Source organism: Curcuma longa, chromosome 2 (genome assembly GCF_044706935.1).
Source record: "Curcuma longa cultivar G26 ecotype Majalengka, Jawa Barat chromosome 2, ITB_CL_G26_1.1, whole genome shotgun sequence".
Lineage (NCBI taxonomy): Eukaryota > Viridiplantae > Streptophyta > Magnoliopsida > Zingiberales > Zingiberaceae > Curcuma > Curcuma longa.
Genome location: NC_133862.1, coordinates 12,015,667 through 12,032,964, shown reverse-complemented (window position 1 = coordinate 12,032,964; position 17,298 = coordinate 12,015,667). Strand labels below are relative to the sequence as shown.

The 17,298-nt window shown below is 36.3% G+C and overlaps 2 protein-coding genes across 2 annotated transcripts; one reads left to right on the top strand and one right to left on the bottom strand.

Moving 5' to 3' along the window:
• Window positions 1–3,063: 3,063 nt before the first annotated feature.
• Window positions 3,064–5,957, bottom strand: LOC141821628 (uncharacterized). Its single transcript, XM_074708998.1, has 4 exons — window positions 5,933–5,957; window positions 4,978–5,291; window positions 3,734–4,162; window positions 3,064–3,639 (listed from the first exon to the last, which is right to left on the bottom strand). Exons 1-4 carry the CDS (start codon window positions 5,955–5,957, stop codon window positions 3,064–3,066), a joined length of 1,344 nt encoding a protein of 447 aa, XP_074565099.1.
• Window positions 5,958–11,365: 5,408 nt separating this feature from the next.
• LOC141821807 (7-deoxyloganetin glucosyltransferase-like) lies at window positions 11,366–13,094 on the top strand. Its single transcript, XM_074709177.1, has 2 exons — window positions 11,366–11,933; window positions 12,014–13,094. Exons 1-2 carry the CDS (start codon window positions 11,384–11,386, stop codon window positions 12,943–12,945), a joined length of 1,482 nt encoding a protein of 493 aa, XP_074565278.1. The 5' UTR covers window positions 11,366–11,383; the 3' UTR covers window positions 12,946–13,094.
• Window positions 13,095–17,298: the final 4,204 nt, after the last annotated feature.

Below are 17,298 nucleotides of genomic sequence, written 5' to 3'. Positions count from 1 at the left end.
TCTTTATATCAAATTCGATGATAACCAAACAAGAAGTTAACAGAACTTGTAGTATTTGAAAATAGATTAAATATAAATGATGAGATTAAAAGGAATTAGATAATAAAATTTATGTAATAAATAATAAGCTTTAGTGATGGTTGGTGCAATCGATTTTTAGTTTAGAGTTTTAATATTTAATTAATATGTTTGATTGTGTAAGTATTAGAGAGAGGTTGTAGGTACCATCGATCTATGGTTTAGATTGATCAAGAGTTGATCTAAACAGGTCAAAAGTGATAGGATATTCGACAATTAATGGAAGTTATAACAGGTTACAAGAAATCAGATGTTAGACAAAAGTAAAAAAATACTAGAAGAGTGAACTTTAAACAAATGTAAAGTCCAAACAAATCAAAGGGTAGAGGGGACTTGATGAATTAGAGGTGTCGACCGCCACAGTAGACCAAGACGAGAGACGACAACCCGATTGGGGTCACCCGAGCAACATCATATGTTCCCCCTCTAAGTCGAACTGAGAAGTGAAGTCGAATGAAATCTGATTGAATATGTACGGGGCTGCCAACAATGATAAGGTGGAAAGACCTCCCCGCCCGAGGATATCATTGAATGAATAAGCCGATTACATCATAAGGATTGAGAAGGCCAATCCCACCATGACCAAGGAGAGGAGTTTGATCCTACGATCATGAGAATAATTATAAGAATACTAAGAATGCTAAAAGATCAATTCCATCCTAACCAGGGAGAGGAGTTCGATTCTACGATTATGAAAATAATAACAAGCATACCAAGAATGATAGAAAATTAATCCTTCCTCGATTGAGGAAAGTAGCTCGATCTTGTGTCGTGAGGATAATAAGTTGGTTATCTCTCTGTCTCTATCGTCTGATTCCAAATTCTTCGTAAGATGCACAAGATAATATCCATGATGCATCTTTTATGCATAAAGTATGTCTGAATTTCAATCACTTATAATTGATAAAGATCTATTCCGTACCATATGATTTCAAAGTTTTGTTAGGAACCATTTCCAAGTAAAGCTGTTTTCAATTCCTATAATTGCAAATGCATTTGAAAGTAATTTATTTGCTTTATAAACACCAGTTGTCATCATTAAAATCCTTGAATATTTTCCTGTTAGGTGGCAAACATCTATTCCAATTATAACTGGACAAAGAAATCCAATAAATGCTTTATTTTGTAACAGTCGTATGAAGACAATGCCACCATTGTTATTTGCCCCATCAACAATGACCATCATATGAAGACATAACGTGAACCACTGTATAGTTATCTCCTATCTTCTCTAGTAAGTATGTCAACATCATTGTAAGAGTCAGCATAATTCCCATATACATTAACCATTGCTTGGGCTTTGGCTCATAATACTTTCTAGTATGAAATTGTCATTCTAAATATTTTTTAAATGTCTTTTATAGTCATCCTCGGTGTGTATTTTTTCTAGCAACTATTCTCCAAGAACAAGGTTGAACCTCACAACTAGACTTCATTTTATAACTTTTGATCTCCATGTGTCTAATCTTAAAGTCTTTATATATCGTATAATCCTCTAATACTTTTCAAAAGCTTTTACCATCCAAAAACACTTGACCAATTTTTGATGAATTGCCCTTATTATCCTCTTCTTCAACTAGCATGTGCAATGAGTCCTCAACTATATTAGATGGATCAGAAGCTACCTGCCAACTTCTACATAGTCGATCATGATCAAAATATTCTTCCACCAACATAAAATTTGACATGCAAGTTTAATTTCTACAAATATCTTATGTATCGAATATCAAAGATGCAACAAAATATTTAATTCTCGTGCAAGTACCAAAAAAGTTTATATGTTCTCAAACTAATTTCATGTCACTCATCGTATGATCCTTTTGAATGATGCATGCTATTCTTTGATGATGATCACCAATGAACCTCTTAGTCATCGAATCAAGCAAATTTCATTGTGCCAAGTCAACTAATACAACTCAATTTCATTGAGTTATATAAAATTCTAAAGTTTCATCACATTAGCTTTATCTTCCTTGTCTCAGTACCTTTAAATGCCTCGTATCATTCTTTGTTTAGTCATCCTAGCCAAATTAACTTAGCTCAACTAACAAGACACGACCTCATTAAATTACAAACTCTATAAGCATAAGGAAGATACGTGAACCTAATTTTGACCTTTTCCTAATGTACTAAAACATTTAGGGTGCGTTTGGTTGGGGGTCATCCGTGATTACCTTGGTTATGTGATTACCAAGTAATCACATAACCAAGGTTATAAGGAATAAAACATAACCTAATGTTGTTTGGTTTAATCCTAGGTAATGAGACAAAACCTTGTTTGTTTGAAGGTTTTAATACATTACTTACTTAAACATTTACTATATTACCCCCTAGTTCAATTATAATCATTTTTTTCAACTAAATTAATTTAATATTTATTTTTTAAAAAAATTAAATTATTAATTATAATATTAATAATATAATATATTATTATATATTAATATATATATATATAATATTAATATTTATAAATTAATTTGATCTTTTTGGCACAATTAATATTTATAAATTAATTTGTTCAATGCAAAAGTTAAAAAGGTTTCCAAACTGAAATTCACACCATTAAATTTGCACAAACACTACGTTTTGCAGCGAGTTGAATTTCAGTAAGAAAACACAAATTAAATGATCCAGAATTTCAACAAGGTGCATCCACTGGAATGCAGAATAAACCATCCGCACAAAGGAGCGTTGGAAATGTGTCAAAGCCCTCAGACAATAACACCAATGCAAATAGAATTCAGAGAACGTAATGCAGATTTAAAATTGATTCAGAGAACGTAATGCAAGAAACAACATTGACTAATTGGATTCATAGAACTAAAGCAGTGTATATTGTTCAAAATTGACATTCATGAATATCCATAGTAGTCAAATAGTTATCCCAAAATGACATTCATCCAAGAATGTATCCAGCACTGCAGTATCTAAAATATAAGTAGTAACAATGTATACCAAAATAACAATCTAATTCAAATAGTTATTTCATTTGGAATGAATCTCAGAGAGCAACTTCAGCACGTAACCTCTCCTTAATATCTTTGGCAATGCGAAGAAATTGTCAAGCTTGTGTCCATCCTTGAGAATATACTCCCCAACATCCATAATTTCTTGCTCAGAAAATTCAGAAAAGTCTATTAACTCTTCGTATAGCTTTTGTTTTTTTTTTTGACTATTCTCTGTTTGTTGTTTGAAGTAGTTGGAGATCTCCTCATCAGATTTAGAAATAGCAGTAATAAAATTGTCAATTTTTCCCACCAAGGCACCTAGAGCATCATCAGACTTCCCTTTTTCCTTTCTGGTTGACCTTTTGTTTGTTGGATAAGCAGATGAACTTGGAGTCTCAGGTATCTTCTGGTTGTCATTTTCAAATCCTTCAACATATTCTTCTTTTTCTAGATCAACCGTGTCAAACTCTTCATCACATAGATTTATCTCTTCGACTGCATCAGCTGGGGTTTCTGCATTAGCTCCTGTGGCATGATCTTTCCCCCACACAGACATCAAGTCATCAAGGTGGGGGAATTCTTTATTCCTTAAACCAATAGCAGCTGGATGACTCTAAATTAAAAAATTAGTAAACAAAATTATCAGACCAAAGTTGCATTTAAAGGAAAGTTAGTGATCTATTAAACACAAAAATAGAAATAGTTACCTTTACCCAATCGTCGAAGACATCCTTTGTTGTAATGATGCACTTATCAACATCGTTCCATCCAAATCCACTACTATGAGTCAGCATCTCATTGATAGCATGAAATTGCCTCTTCAACAGCTTGTACCTTGACTCAATATGAGGGGTAGCTTTCAGATTGCTGTCTGGTAATTTAACAGCCATGACTTTCTCCAAATGTAGCAAGTAACCAGTTCGAAAGCCATTTTCACTCTTCCAAGCAGAATTTTTACTTAACTCAACAAGGCAATCTACTAAAACTGCATCCTCTTGTTTTGTCCACACGTGTTTAGTGCTCGGTGTTTTTCTTTTCAACTTCGTTGGCATTGAACTTTCTACTTGTTCAATTGGTGCATCCTTGTTTGTTGCTACTCCTTTTATCCTCTTCTGGCTATGTCCTTCCATTGAAAACTGAAATTAAACCATCCAAATAACACATTATTCTTGCATAAAACATAATCAAATTATTTAATCAAATAATATACAAATCCAGATACAATCAAATTGTTCAAATGTAATAAATCTAAGATACAACCAAATTGTTTAAACTTGATCAAACCTAGATACAATCAAATTGTTCAAACTTAATCAAATCCAGATACAACCAAATTGTTTAAACTATTGAAATGGGTAGTAAACCCAAATACAATATTATCAAAGAGTTCAAATACATAGAAACCTAAATTTCAAGACAGAACATTATATTTAATTAACCGATGACTGCCAGCTCGTGAACATTTCATCTGCAAGCTTGTCTCTCCATTCAGTCCAAGCAGGGCTGTAACATCCGGATTATTTTCATTTGACTCCTCTATTTTTAGGATTTTTAATTAGATTTAAAATTTCAATAAAGGTCCTTTAGTTAAATGATAGAAGGGAGTTTGGTAAAATAAAATAGGTGAAAAGATTCGTCCTTGCAAGACGAATCCAACGAAATTTGTTTGGGTCAATTTGGAAGTCGTTTGATGGCCGAACCAAGTGAACCAAAATTTAATCTGGTTCGATTTGGGAAATTAGACCCGGTTTGATCGGGATTTCTTAAACCCGAAGTTAGGAGTACTGTGCACTCCTCTTTATAAAAGAATTTTTCTTTTCTCTCGGCCGCCTCTCCTCTCCGCGCGACTCGCGCCCAAGCGAGCCACGTCCGCCGCCCGCCGCCCGATTCCGCCGGCGGAAAACTCGGAACAGATCGAGGAGGAGCCTATAAGAGGAGGCCGCGACCCAACCCTAGCCACCAGCCGCCTCTTCCTTTCCCTCTGCTCGCGTCCAGACGCCTTCGCCGCCGCCGCGTGGGGAAGTAGAGCAGCCGTCGCACAGCGTCGCCGCGCCTGCCTGTTCGCGTGAAGACGCCTGATCGCTGCCGCGTGAGAAGAGGAGCAGCCGACGCCGACCCACTGTTCGGCGCCCTGCATAGCCGCCGCCGCTTCTGCTCCGTCGTCGACGCCGCCTCTGTCACCGTCGCTTTCCACTGCGCAGACGCCGCCGGTCTGCCTTTCCTCAGCCTCCGTCCGCCGAGCAGCCGACGCTGCCCTGTTCGGCCCTGTTCACGCGAAGAAGACGAAGACCAGTGATCTTAATTAACGGGATTAATTAGATAAGGTAAGGGATTAATTACAAGATTTTAATTAGGTTGATTAATCGAGTAGGATTAATTAATTAAGAGCATTAGGTAATGAATTAAGGTTCATTTGATTAAGCTGGTTAATTAGAATTATTAATCTGGGTTAATTAAGTTTAATGATGCATTGAATTAATCAGGTTATAAATTAGTATTCGATTAATGATTATAGTTTAATCAGTAATTAATTAGTTAATCCGTAAATGGGTTTTAATTAGTAATTAATTGATAGTTAATCGAAAGATTAGTTAAGTTAATTGGAGTAGTTCGATTATGATAGATTGGATTAATTAACTAGTTAACTAATTAAGGTTTCATTAATCCTAGTGAATTGGTTAGGTTAGGTTTATTAGTAGTGGATTAATGAAGTAATCAAATTAAATAGATTAATTGGAAATAGTAAGTTGATTTGGGGTACGATTAACTCTTGACCCAATTGAGTAATTAGATTAGGTTAATAATTTCGATTAAGTTATAGTTATGATTTTTGCTAGGTCGCGCGAAGAAGGTGCTAGAGCACATCGGAGAAGATCTCCGATTTCATAAACCTTAGCATTTAAAACCTAGTGAGCAGACAGGTAAGTGCATCTCTCACCTGCAGTATGAGTAGTTCCGTTGTTTTCTGTGTTTTTCCATAAACATGATTTTGTTAAAGCATATGCATGATTTTGTTAAAGCATATGGTAGAATTGCATGGTATAAGAAGTAAGATATTGTAAGTACATCTCTCACCTGCAGTATGAGTAGTTCCGTTGTTTTCCGTATTTTTCCATAAACATGATTTTGTTAAAGCATATGCATGATTTTGTTAAAGCATATGTAAATAGTAGAATTGCATGATATAAGAAGTAAGATATTGTAATATGAAAGAAAGTACTTTATTTTGATGTTGACAAGTACCGGACCGTGAGGTGTCCAAGGGATGGGCTCCATAAGTTGCCCCTAGGCCGCGAGGTGCCTAGTACGCTCTAATCGGCTTCGGTGGCTAGCTACCCCGGACCGGTTAGGGATGCGCGCATTGGTACTTTGTCAGGGCCCAAATGATGGATGTTTAATATGTTTAATTATTATGAAATAGTATGTTTTGAAAATCCCCTCACATGTTTAGATATGAACATTCATGTTGCATAAATCAGTTATTACGAAGTTTTCTATGGTTTTTGTGAGTTAGATGATGTACTTACTAAGCGTTGCTTATAGTTTGCATTCCTCATATTGCAGATAAATGAAAGGAAAAGTTATAGGAAAGAGGAGGCAGCTGGAGAAGTGTTTGATGTGTGGTGTCGGCGGAACCGCGGAATAAGATCAAGAATTATATAAATGTTTATTTTATGTCCAAGAATTTATATTTATTTCTTTTGCTTCCGCATGCTAAACAGAAAAAGAAAAGTTTATTTGAGTTATTTTATTTAATGAGTAAAAGTTAAGGAAAGTTTAAGTACGTAACGTCTCCCTATTAGTATAAGAAAGAGGGGGGATTGGATCATCTTGAGCATGTTGTAGATTTTCCACGCTTAGTCTTGCTACGATACAAATTCACCCAACGTCGTACAGAGACCGCCACTTTGAAAAGAATTTGGTCCTATGTACGTAATTCTATTACAATTTTAGTAAATTTCTTAATGTAATGAATTGTGAATTGAATTGTAATAGGCGATTTCAAATCTTAAATTATATAACAATCGATTATTGGACTCGACTGTCCATATTAGTTGATTGCTGAAAATAATAATCGATTGATAGACTTTAAAAAATTAAATAAAATATTTTGTAATTGATCGTTAGATTTGATTATCCATCATCAATTGATTACTGAAAAACAGTAATTGATTGCTAATTTAAAATACAAATAGAATGTTTCATAATCAAATGTTGGACTCAATTGTCCATTATCAATATATATAATCAATTGATAAAAAGTAGCAATTGATTGATAAAATTTAAAAACTGAATAAAATGTTTCGTAATTAATCATTGGACTTGACTGTTCATCATCAATTATTAGTTGATTGATAGAAAATAGCAATCAACTACTAGAACTTAAAAATCAAAATAGAATGTTTCATAATCGATCGTTGGACTCGACTATCCATTATCAATCGATTGCTAAAAAGTAACAATCGATTGATAAACTTAAAAAATCGAGTAGAATGTTCCGTAATCGATCATTAGACTCGACTTTCCTTCATTAATCAATTGTTGAAAATCATCAGTCAATTGAGAATGAAAAAATTAGTTATTTTAATTTTCGATCAAATTAACTGATGTTTTATCGATTTAGTTTGTGTTGGGTTGCAAGGGTGCAAACATAGTCCCACATCTAAAGTACATGGAAGAGATCATGGGGTTAAAAGAATGAAAAGTATCTCCATTGGTATGAGACCTTTTGGGTAGAGCCCAAGAACAAAGTCATGAGGATTTAGGCCCAAAGTGGACAATATCATACTAGTCTTAACCTGGAGGTCTAGAGTTCGAATCCTGGGGAAGACAAAAATCTACTGGGCAGGGGTGGAAAGACCTGGTGAGTAACGGCACGGCCGAGGGTCGTCGGTTGACGACATAAGGGGTCGCCAGTTGGGCCGCCCAAGGGACCGCCAAGGAGCTGCCAGTTGGGCCGCCCAAGGGACCGCCAAGGAACTGCCAGTTGGGCCGCAGTTGGGCTGCCCAAGGGGCCGAGGGGCCGGGGCCGGGTCATTACAATAAAAAGGCGCAAATCCTGGTGGGTCGAGGATTCAGACATCAAAAATGACGTTGGGGGAGCCTGTGGTTCTTTGTTTGAGGGGGGATTGTTGGGTTGCAAGGGTGCAAACATAGTCCCACATTTAAAGTATATGGAAGAGATCATGGGGTTAAAAGGATGGAAAGTATCTCCATGAGGGTTTCGACTCAAAGTGGACAATATTATACCATTGTGGAGATATTTTGATTCAATCGGTTATTATACTATTGTAGAGATATTTTGATTTCATGTTTTAACAGTTTGAGTCACTTTTTGTTGGAAAGTTCGATCGATTTGGGATAAATTCAATTTGTTCAATTTTTGTCGAGAAATTTATCCGGTTCTGTTAATTAAATTTTTTTATTTATTTGATTTCAATTGAAAATATTCAGTCGAATTCGATTATTAACCGATTGCTCACCTTAATAGTAATGAGTTAATTTATATTGAACTATATAATTAATATCACTAAAATATTATTAAATATTTTTAAAAATCTAAACAAAAAAAATTTAAATAAATATTAATAAATAGATGTAGCTAATCGTTTAAATATTCATCGATTTACTTGAGACGTCGACCCAACTGTAATGTAGATTCGACCAAGGCTTAGAATCATCGATTTGACGGTTTTTAGTGTTGGGTTGCAATGATGCAAACATAGTCTCACATCTAAAATACATTATGGGGTTAAAAGGATGGAAAATATCTCCATTGGTATGAGGTCTTTTGGGGAGAGTCCATGAACAAAGTCATTATAAGGGTTTAGGCCTAAAGTGGACAATATCATGTCATTGTGGAGATATTTTGATTCCATCGGTACTAATAAGTGGTATCAGAGCGAGACCACTCTTCACCGGACTAACCGCCGGATGAGTCAGGATCCAGATCTAACCATGTGGTTTGAACCTTAAACAAAGGAAGTGGGTGCTCCCGTGTCTGAATCAAGAAGACCAGACACCAGGTGAGAAGTCCTAGTAGGTCGGGTAGACCGAGGGGCAAAAAGTCCTAGTTGCGACTAGGTGGGAAGTTCTAGTAGGTCGGATGGACCGAGAGACAAAAAGTCCTAACTGCGGCTAGGTGGGAAGTCCTAGTAGGTCGGGTGGATTGAGAGGTAAAAAGTCCTGGTGGGTCGAGGATTCAGACATCAAAAACGATGTTGGGGGCCTGTGGTCCTTTGTTTGAGGGGGGATTGTTGGGTTGCAAGGGTGCAAACATAGTCTCACATCTAAAGTACATGGAAGAGATCATGGGGTTAAAAGGATGGAAAGTATCTCCATTGGTATGAGGCCTTTTGGGAAGAGCATAAGAACAAAGCCATGAGAGCTTAGGCCCAAAGTGAATAATATCATACTATTGTGGAGATATTTTGATTCCATCGATTTTAACAATTTGTTCAGTTTTTATTGAAAAGTTCCATCGATTTGGGATAAATTCAATATGTTCAATTTTTATTGAGAAGTTTATCCGGTTCTGTTAATTAAATTTTTTTATTTATTTGATTTCAATTGAAAATATTCAGTCGAATTCGATTATTAACCGATTGCTTACCTTAAGTAATGAGTTAATTTATATTGAACTATATAATTAATATCACTAAAATATTATTAAAATTTTTTAAAAATCTAAAACAAAAAAAATTTAAATAAATATTAATAAATAGACTTAGCTAATCGTTTAAATATTCATCGATTTACTTGAGACCCAACTCTAATGTAGATTCGACCCAGGCTTAGAATTGTCGATTTGACGGTTCTTAGTATTGTGTTGTAAGGGTGTAAACATAGTCCCACATCTAAAGTATATGGAAAAGATCATGGGCTCAAAAGGATGGAAAGTATCTCCATTGGTATGAGGCCTTTTGGGGAGAGCTCAAGAACAAAGTCATGAGGGTTTAGGCCTAAAGTGGACAATATCATGCCATTGTGGAGAAATTTTGATTCCATCGGTACTAACAAGTGCTATCAGAGCCATGATCCAGATCTAACCATATGGTTTGAATATTAAACAAAGGAAGTGGGTGGACCGAGGGACAAAAAGTTCTGGTAGGTCGAGGATTCAGACATCAAAAACGACATTGAGGGGGGCGCAAGGGTGCAAACATAGTCTCACATCTAAAGTACATGGAAAAGAGATTCAGACATAAAAAACGACATTGAGAGGGGCCTGTGATCCTTTGTTTGAGGGGGGATTAATGTTGGGTTGCAAGGGTGCAAACATAGTCCCACATCTAAAGTACATGAAAAAGATCATAGGGTTAAAAAGATGGAAAGTATCTCCATTTGTATAAGGCCTTTTGGGGAGAGTCTAAGAACAAAACCATGAGAGTTGAGGCCCAAAGTGGACAATATCATATCATTGTGTAGATATTTTGATTCTATCGGTTTTAACACTTAGAAAGTCAACTCAGATTATTATGATTCATGATTCAGAATTGCCAATTCATGGTATGATTCACGGTTCAAGATTATTATTATTATTTAAAAGTTATAAATTTATAAAAATATATATAAAGAAGGACTTTCCTATATATCCCCTAAAATTTTGAAGGAGTATTTCAAACCTTGGAATTATCATCATCAGTATTTTATGTCTGAGGTATCAAAACTTTTTCGAATTTATTATCAATAAATTTTATGTCTTTATTTAGATTGGATATTTTCGATAAACATTCTCCTTGTATTATAATTGAAGAATTGTAACCGAAAATGATTGAGATTTCAAAATTAATAATAATAAAATAGATATGAAAATGATGAAAATAGAATTTGAAGAATAAAGAATGCTAAATCGTTTCTATTAATTAAATAATAATTAAATAAACTCAATCGTTAAAAATAAAATAAAAATCACATAGAATAACTTTCACTCCTCCTCTTCCACTTTTAAATCACACTCATATAAACAAACTGGTACATAATACAAAGTTGAAAAAATTATTTACTTTCCTACTCTTTTTCTAACTATGAAAAATAATAATATGAAAAAAAGAAATATATTGATTAGTTATTAAATAATTAATATTATATAAGAATATTGATTTAGTTGGTTAGGATATTTAATTTTAATTTGGGGGGTTTTAGGTTCCAGTGTTGGCAATGATTTTTTTAAAACAATTTTATAAAATTTGCATCTATTAAAAAAAATACCCTCGTCGAACCAACGATTAACTATAACCTTGACCTGGTTTTCGTTAGGATCGAATACGAACTCAGCTCATGGGAGGTTTATTAATTCTTAGCTATATATAGTGGTGCGGCCAGAGCGGATGAGGAGAGAAGGAAGAAGCGTGGCCATGGGAGACGCTTCGAGAAGTGTGGCCATGCGAGACGCTTCGAGTCAGCCGGAGAAGAAGCCTCACGCGGTGTGTATCCCGTGCCCTGCTCAGGGACACGTCACGCCGATGATGAAGCTGGCGAAGATCCTCCGGATCTACGGCTTCCACATCACCTTCGTCAACACCCACTTCAATCACAAACGCCTACTCCGCTCCGGCGCCGTCGTCCCTTCGGGTGTTGCCGACCCGGGCTTCCGCTTCGAGTCCATCCCCGACGGCCTCCCGCCCTCCGACACAGACGCCACGCAGGATCCCCCCTCCCTCTTAGACTCCATCTCCAAGCACGCGCTCCTGCCGTTTCTCGACCTTCTGCGCCGCCTTAACTCCGGTGACGGCGACGCGCCGCCCGTTTCCTGCATCGTCTCCGACGGCGTCATGTGCTTCACCCTGGACGCCGCCAGGGAGCTCCGCATCCCTGAGGTCATCTTCTGGACTACCAGCGCCTGCGGCTTCATGGGCTACCTCCAGTACCAACGCCTCATCGACCGCGGCCTCACGCCCCTCAAACGTAATCGAATCTTGTTGTGTCTCTCTAAATTTCTCAACAATTAACTAGCAATCAACAATTTTTTGTGTGTGTGTTTATAGACGAAAGCGACATCACGAACGGATTCTTGGATACTCCGATCGATTGGGTGCCGGGAATGAAGAATATTAGGCTGAGGGACTTCCCGTCCTTCATCCGGACCACCGACCGGGACGACATCATGCTCAACTATACCAACCGCGAGGCACAGCGCGCCTCCATCGCCGCAGCGGTAATCTTGAATACTTTCGACGAGCTGGAGGGACCTGTCCTGGAGGCGATGGCGGAGATCCTCCCCCCGATCTACACCGTCGGTCCGCTCTCCTTGCTGCTCCAGCACCACCAGATTCCTGACGCCCTCGCCTCTATCCGCTCCAACCTTTGGAAGGAGGAGAGCGGGTGCTTGGAGTGGCTGGACTGTCGCGCGCCGCGCTCGGTGGTGTTCGCCAACTTCGGGAGCATAACGGTGATGAGCAACGAGCAGCTGGTGGAGTTCGCGTGGGGGCTGGCGAACTCAGAGCACGAGTTCCTGTGGGTGATCCGGCCGGATCTGGTGCGGGGGCACGCGGCGGTGCTGCCGGCGGAGTTCGTGGAGAAGACTCGGGAGCGTGGTATGCTGGCCAGCTGGTGCCCGCAGGAGGAGGTGCTGAGCCACGCCTCCGTGGGAGGGTTTCTGACACACAGCGGCTGGAACTCGACGCTGGAGAGCATCGTCGGCGGGGTGGCGATGCTGTCGTGGCCCTTCTTCGCGGAGCAGCAGACCAACTGCAGGTACGCGTGCACGGAGTGGGGGAACGGGATGGAGATCGACAACAACGTGAGGAGGGAGGAAGTGGAGGGGCTGATAAGGGAGCTGATGGGGAACGGGGAGAAGGGGAGGGAGATGAGGAGGAGGGCGGCTGGGTGGAAGGAGGCGGCGGAAAGGGCTGCGCGGCCAGGGGGCTCGTCGTTCCTCAACCTGGCGAGATTGGTCGACCTGCTGCGCAACTTCTGAGATTGGCGGGATTGGTCAACCTTTCATGGCAGAAAATCAAAATAAAATAGTTAATATAAATCAATTATATATCTTGCTCATTTACTTTGAATTTGAGTTATTTCGATAAACTCTCATTTAAATAACACATTTTAATTATTTTGAGAGTTGATGATAGTCCTCTGATCAATTATAATTTTATAATTTTTTTCTTTATAAATGATCATAAAATTTATTGTGTAGAATTAATGGATGATATATTTCACTTTTTATTATAAAAAATTAATGATGAAAATTATAACAATATTCTAATATGATAGTTCTGTTAGAGCAAGGGGGGCTCAAGCCTTTTTTGGAGGTTCTAGGTAAATTTTTTTTTAAAATGATTGTTATTATTTAAAAAAAAATTCTCTCAAATGAAATAAAGATGAAATATTCAGAACAAAGATAAAATATTCAGAATAAATATGAAATATAAAGATAAATCACAGGCGACATAACAAGTCTGAAATTTTTATTTTCATTTCTAATGTGAATTGTCAAGATTACAAGTTTACAATCAGAATCATTCATAAAAAAAAATAAGAAATTAACAGAAGCATAAAAAAAAATTTGATAGGAAAATGAGTAAGTCAATACCTTTAGGTCTTAAGATCATCGAAAAATTTATAACAAAAGATCTTAATTTTGATCGTTCCTCTCCTTGCACCCCTTGTGATGATCTCGAAAATGTCTTGAGAAGTAAAAATAAGTTATCAAACGAGTAAACTGTTTGAAGTTGGGCAATAGGTTATTAGGTTAACAAGGAAGGAAGAAGAGGAATATAAAGAAACTACTAAATTAGAATTTTGAGAATTATGAAATATTAAATATATTAGAATCAAGCCAAAATTTTTACAAAATCCAATGACCATGCTAAATTTCTATAAAATCCAATAAAAATATTTTAATAATTTTTTATTCTCTCAAAAAAAATATATATATATATAAATATAATAATTGATATATTAAAAAATTGAGCTCAAATAAAATTGGGACCCTAGGCATAGGTCTTAATGATCTATGCCTAAAGCTGACCCTGTGTTAGAGCATTATGGGAGATTCTTTTTTTAATTTTATTGTTGGAGAGAGTGGCTCTCTACTTCTGGAGCAATTCTTATTTATTAAAAATAAATAAATAAGATTATTGATAGTGAAGAAATATAAAATATATTATGTATATATATAATTATTTGTAGATTTTTTTGTATAGTAGAGAAATGAATAAGATTTTTTTAAATTTTTATGTGATATTATAGAAATTATAAAATAAAATCTCTATAACAACTCCTATTACCAAATAATCCAATATGCGAATGCCACGACTCGTAAATAGTGTTCGGCCTTTCTCCTGTGTAATTTAATGGCTGTCTTTTATCTAAAACTTTCTTATCTTTAATCCTTAATAGCCTTTAAATGTATGACAGAAAATCAAAATAAAAGAGTTAATATAAATCAATTCTCTTGCTCCTTTACTTTGAATTTGAGGTTCATTAAATTATTAGATAGAACAAAAATAAGTACTTGTTTGAGAGTTACGGTCACAATTGCAGCAAGATGTGAATGTTATAAATTTGCTTCCGAAACATAGTTGAGTTTGTTACGTCAAAGCAAAATTATAGAAAAGGACAAGAATTCGAATCTCGATTTCACAATACTCTCCTCCGTTGTGGTATATCTTTTGTTGCAAAAAAACAAAAAAAAGAATGCTATAGATTTGTTATTATTCTTCACGTTTGTCGTCCCCATGAGTGGATATTCCTCGAATGATTTTTGTATTTGGCTCCATCCACGTAGAGCCAAAATGTGAATGCTGACTACTCGTAGTACACGTCAATTTATATCATAAAATAACTTCTTGGGATATCCATCTACTTAGAGCCAAAATGTGAGTGCGACTACTCCCGTAGTAAGCGTCAATTATTATATCATAAAATAAGTTCTTGGAATATCTGAAAAATAAAAAAAGATGCTCAACGTTATAGCATTAGAACATAGAACAGCGAAATTGAATTTCATTAGATGAAGTTTAAATTAATTGATTAAATAGATTACATAGAAAAGGTGAGATTAAAAGTAAGAAGGTAATAAAATTTATGTAAGAAATAACAAACTTTAATGATCGTTGATGCAATTCAATTTTAATTTAAAATTTAATATATTTAATTAAGTACAAGAAGAAAATTATAAGTACAATCAACCTCTAATTAATATCAATCAAGAATTGATTTAAACAGTTTAAAAGAATCAACATGCTCAATAAGTGATGAAAGTCCTACCAGACAATCCAATGTTAGAACAAAAGTGAAAATAGTAGAGGAGTGAACTCTAGATAGGTGTGGATTAGATATTTGGTAAGGAGAAAGTTCTAAAAGAATAAACTTTAAATCAATATGAATATCAGTAAAGTTTAGGTAAAAGAGAAATTTTAGAACAGTGAATTCCAAATAAATAAGAAGTCTTGATTAATAAGTAGAATAAATATCAAATAAGCCTAGTATACACCATATACTAAGTATATTTCTATATTCTATGATGTATTCAGATTAATCCTTGTGTTGCAAAAAAAAATGATTTCAAACGATCGAAAAAAGTTTCTGTCGACCGAATTATTATTTCGAATGTATGAATTATCAAACAAATAATTTTGTAATCGAATAAAATAAATTTGTTACAGTAGAGTCTTTAGATCCTTAAGTTGAGTTTTTTGTTTACTATCGGAAGGGCGATTACGAATACGAACGAACAACTCTCGCTATTCATAAATCAAATCATTTCAAATTGATGTTCTTTGTTGATGTCAAGAAGCCCTCTCAAATTCTCCCTTTCTCACAATTGGATGCTATGATGCAGTGGAGCCTTTTATAGGCAAAAAAAGGAGAAAATTTGAGTGAGCTAGACTCCATGACATGACATATAATATTTAGGTCCAAGTGATGAGAAGAGGCTCCAGATGTCTAAAAAATTAAGTCATCAAGGATATTTGAGAAGTTATCTAACGAAAGCTGACATATGGGCTTCGGGAGGACCGAAAGTACCTCCAAAAGAATGGAGCCTAGATAAACAATATCGACTGAGCCGTTGGACCAGGTGACAAAATCATTCTCCTATTATATTTTTTTTCCTTCAGAATCCCCTATAATTCAATGATTAGATTTTAATGAAGGTATTTTGTGTTGGGGGTAATTCATCTCCATGTAGCTAAATTAAATTATGATATTTTAATATGTTTGACAAAGAGTTTCATCTGGGTGTGTACGCTTATGTATTAAATTTGTAAAATACTTGTTAAATTACTTATGAAGTTTGTGACTAGACTAAAGGTGGCCGGCGACCCCCCTCTCATGAGGTCGCCTAGCGTGGCCGACGACCCCCCTCTCATGAGGTCACCTGACGCGATCGGCAGCCCCGGGCTACCACGGCCAACGCGCATGAGGTCGCCCTGTGTGCGTGAGGTAGCCTTGTGTGGTTTTTTTTTTGCCCTCGAAACATAGCTGAGTTGGTTATAATGAAGTAGACTTACAGAAGAGGACAAAGATTCGAATCTCAACGAAGCCGAACAATACTATTCTCCGTCGTGGTCAACTGCAACTTTTCGATTTACCTCATCATAGATGGTCGTGAGACCGACTGTGTGGGACCGCTAGGGTGGCGGATTCCACCTTTTTGCAGAAAAGTGATTATATATTTTTTTCTTTCCTTGTTCCTTTCTTGTTTCCTTCTCGATTTTTTTTAGTTTCTAGTTTTTCCCTAACTCTTACAATGATAAATCTTGGAGGTGACTAATCAAATCCTACAGTAATTTTTCATCGATCATTAAAATAAAATCAGATACTTGCAATGACCCATCCAAGCGGCCATCATTCTTAGGCATGCCACTGGAGGAAAAATTCTTTATAATACGCTCGACTTGGACTCGAACCTTAGATACTTGATTAATCCCTAGAAGACTTGACCGCTACACCATAGCCCTGGAGGACCTGACCAGTGCACGGTAATCCTAGGGCAAATTTTTTTCCTTTCCGTTCCCTCTTTCAAAATAAATAGAGGGTAAAAGAATCTTAATAACCAAACAAGCCTCAGATTAGTAACAAACACAAAACTCAAATTAGTAATAACTTACGTGACTTTAAGGAGGCGTTTGGTTGATGATTATCATTGATAATCTTGATTATCTGTCTAAGGTTTTCCAAATAGTGCAACATCACCGTCACATCAGCAAATGAGTTATAATTAACCAAGGAATATGATTACCTTGGCAGCCTAAGATTTTCTACGATTCTGAATGTTAATAAATTTTTTTTTATGATTATCCTCTGATTTTAAAAATTATGT

What these genes read in the sequence shown, in the direction of transcription:
- LOC141821628 (XM_074708998.1), bottom strand. Translation starts at nt 5,957, where the DNA reads ATGCACTTACCTGTCTGCTCACTAG. An exon ending in AGAGGCGGCTGGTGGCTAGG is followed by an intron (nt 4,163 to 4,977) that starts GTTGGGTCGCGG and finishes GTTTAATTTCAG; the next exon opens with TTTTCAATGGAAGGACATAG. An exon ending in TCTTCGACGATTGGGTAAAG is followed by an intron (nt 3,640 to 3,733) that starts GTAACTATTTCT and finishes TTTTTAATTTAG; the next exon opens with AGTCATCCAGCTGCTATTGG.
- LOC141821807 (XM_074709177.1), top strand. Translation starts at nt 11,384, where the DNA reads ATGGGAGACGCTTCGAGAAGTGTGGCCATGCGAGACGCTTCGAGTCAG. An exon ending in CGGCCTCACGCCCCTCAAAC is followed by an intron (nt 11,934 to 12,013) that starts GTAATCGAATCT and finishes GTGTGTTTATAG; the next exon opens with ACGAAAGCGACATCACGAAC.